Source organism: Etheostoma spectabile, chromosome 15 (genome assembly GCF_008692095.1).
Source record: "Etheostoma spectabile isolate EspeVRDwgs_2016 chromosome 15, UIUC_Espe_1.0, whole genome shotgun sequence".
Classification (NCBI taxonomy): domain Eukaryota; kingdom Metazoa; phylum Chordata; class Actinopteri; order Perciformes; family Percidae; genus Etheostoma; species Etheostoma spectabile.
Window position 1 is genome coordinate 7,635,772 of NC_045747.1, and position 2,297 is coordinate 7,638,068.

At 38.0% G+C, this 2,297-nt stretch overlaps 1 protein-coding gene across 3 annotated transcripts in view; it reads right to left on the minus strand.

Moving 5' to 3' along the window:
* Positions 1–439: 439 nt before the first annotated feature.
* Positions 440–2,297, minus strand: part of LOC116702515 (zinc finger protein ZFAT) — a 4,001-nt gene continuing 2,143 nt past the window's right edge. Inside the window, exons 3-4 of one of the 3 annotated variants that reach the window (XM_032536757.1) lie at positions 1,161–1,552; positions 440–1,057 (exon numbers count right to left, since the gene is read on the minus strand). In XM_032536757.1, the coding sequence (XP_032392648.1) occupies positions 1,188–1,552 (365 nt within the window). In that variant the 3' untranslated portion in view covers positions 440–1,057; positions 1,161–1,187. Of the gene's footprint in view, positions 1,553–2,297 lie in introns of all 3 variants that reach the window. The other 2 variants (XM_032536758.1, XM_032536756.1) reach the window with 2 other exon arrangements.

The window sequence follows — 2,297 nt, forward strand, 5'->3', positions numbered from 1 at the left end:
TTTTTTAACTATGTCTAATCAATTCAATTTGACACAGGTTTACTCCAATCCGGTTCAAGACACATAAGGATCTGTCTGACCACAAATTGGAATGCCACGAGAAAGGATCTGAATACTTATCTACATTTCAGTTTTTAATTTTTAATTCATTTGCAAAGATTTTACGAAAAATGTTTTCAATTTGTCTTTAACAGTTAAGGTCAGATTGACAGAGCAAAAGTGGCACTTCTAGCAATTTAAAATTAAATCTTCAAAACATTAAAGTGAAGGAGTCTAAATACTTTCTGAAGCCACTGTAGTAGTATAAATGTATGTAACTGTAGGAATAACATGTACGGTTCTTTAAAGCAGAAAAAAAAAAAAAAAAGTGAACTCAAATTTAATACTGTTAATTTCAAACAGTTCCATGTTAGGTCTGGCTGACATGAGGAGGCACAGGTGGGTTTTCAAAAGATAAGTTTTATTTAACAAAAAATAAACAAAACTTACAGACTTAATTACGTTCTGGGCCCATAAAACAGGTGAACTTATCAGAATTGAATTCAGACTATGCTAACTTAAACAGAACAGACTAAACTGACCTAAAAACGATTAATGGGTGATCCGACCACTTTTGAAATGAACGTGTAGCAAAGATAACCAGTATTGCAACTACTAACCCTGCTTCAAATAAAAGCCTGGGACCCTCTGCAGTGGAGGGCCCGGCTACTCCTTGGACATGGTCTGCCTGTTTAATATACTGTAATTGTTTTCATTCAGTGGTCTGCTTTTTCATGAGTTTGCAGTTGCAACTTTAAATCAACTGGAAATCTGTATCTGCTACCACAAACATGGAAGGCATTTGGCATTCTCCTGTATGTGAAGTTCTATGTCTAGTCCTCTTTGCCCTTCTACAAAATGGATAGTATCTCATGTGTACTCTGGAGGTTACTGCTAGTAATGAAATGTTCGCCACAAAAGCCACATTGACATACACAGTCAGACTCTCTTGATGGGAAAATGTTTGCACAAATTAAAGGCCTTTGTGCCATACTTCATGCAGCCGGACACAGCGCATATTGGCAAACATCTGGCCACAAACGTCACAAAAATTTGTTTCGGTGTGACAACTTTTCACATGAGTTATCAGCTCCTGTTTGGACTGGCATGTTATCCCACAAACAGTGCAATGTTTCTCATGTGGTTCATTAAAAAGCCGGTGTACTGGCATCCGTTGCCCCAAAATGGCGAAAAATGTGTTCCTTTTCAATTTTGGCAGAACTTTTTTCAAGAGGCAATGCCACTTGGTCCATTTCATTAACATTCCCATGTTGTTCTTGTCCCTCCTGCTCTTTTTTTAGCTCCAACATTCTAAAGTCTGTTTGAACCAAACAGTCGTTCCAGTTACTATCGTCCAGATCCGCACTGGTTTGAGAGGGTCCCTGCACCTCAGCACCAAGACTGAAGTTGTCCTCTTCTGGTGTTGAGGGACCAGTGTTCTCCGGCAGCAGTGGGGCATCACATTCATCTCCACGTCCCACTGAGCTGATGGTCAGGGAAGGCTCGGCAGCTGCTAAAGAGACGGAAAAATGTTACCAACAGGCTGTAATGTATCCATTTCAAAATTGATAAACAAAACATGTACAGTACTTGAGCTGTTTTATAATTTAAAAAAAATAAAACTGTATACCTAATGCTCAATCAGTATGTACTGCATACGCATACTAAATTAATGAGTTTCTCACTGAAATATACGTTGTCTCTGCATCACATGACAGCATCGATTAGGCCATTACCAGTCAAGCTACCGTTGCATACTCAACGTTGCTGGTCTAGTATACATCCAAGCATTTGAGTACACAAAAATCCCACTACGTCTCAATTTTACGACATACTTAGTATAAATAGAATGTTAGCATGTTAGCATGTTATTTAGAACAGAGAGTGAGGGGCACATAAGCAGGTTAAGTAGATGGTTTACGGTTTGCTGGCACAAACCTTTTCAGAAAAATTTGGTTTTACAACAAGATTTACCCAACAAAAAACCTTTCCACATATCATCTGACAACTATATGTTTTTGTATTGTTTACTATGGCATCTTAGTCACCCAAAAAAAAATGTTATCGAAGCAAAGCATTTGTTGATGCTCATCAAGCTTACAACACCTAACAAAAATGAAACCTTGAAAAGAATTAAAACAGGTAAGATGGAGTCATACCAGATGTCTAATGCCACCCTCCTGACTGCCATCTAGTCTTGACTGATAGTTTTGATAAGACAAGACCAAAAACTTAAAAAAATAATGTCCACCACAAAA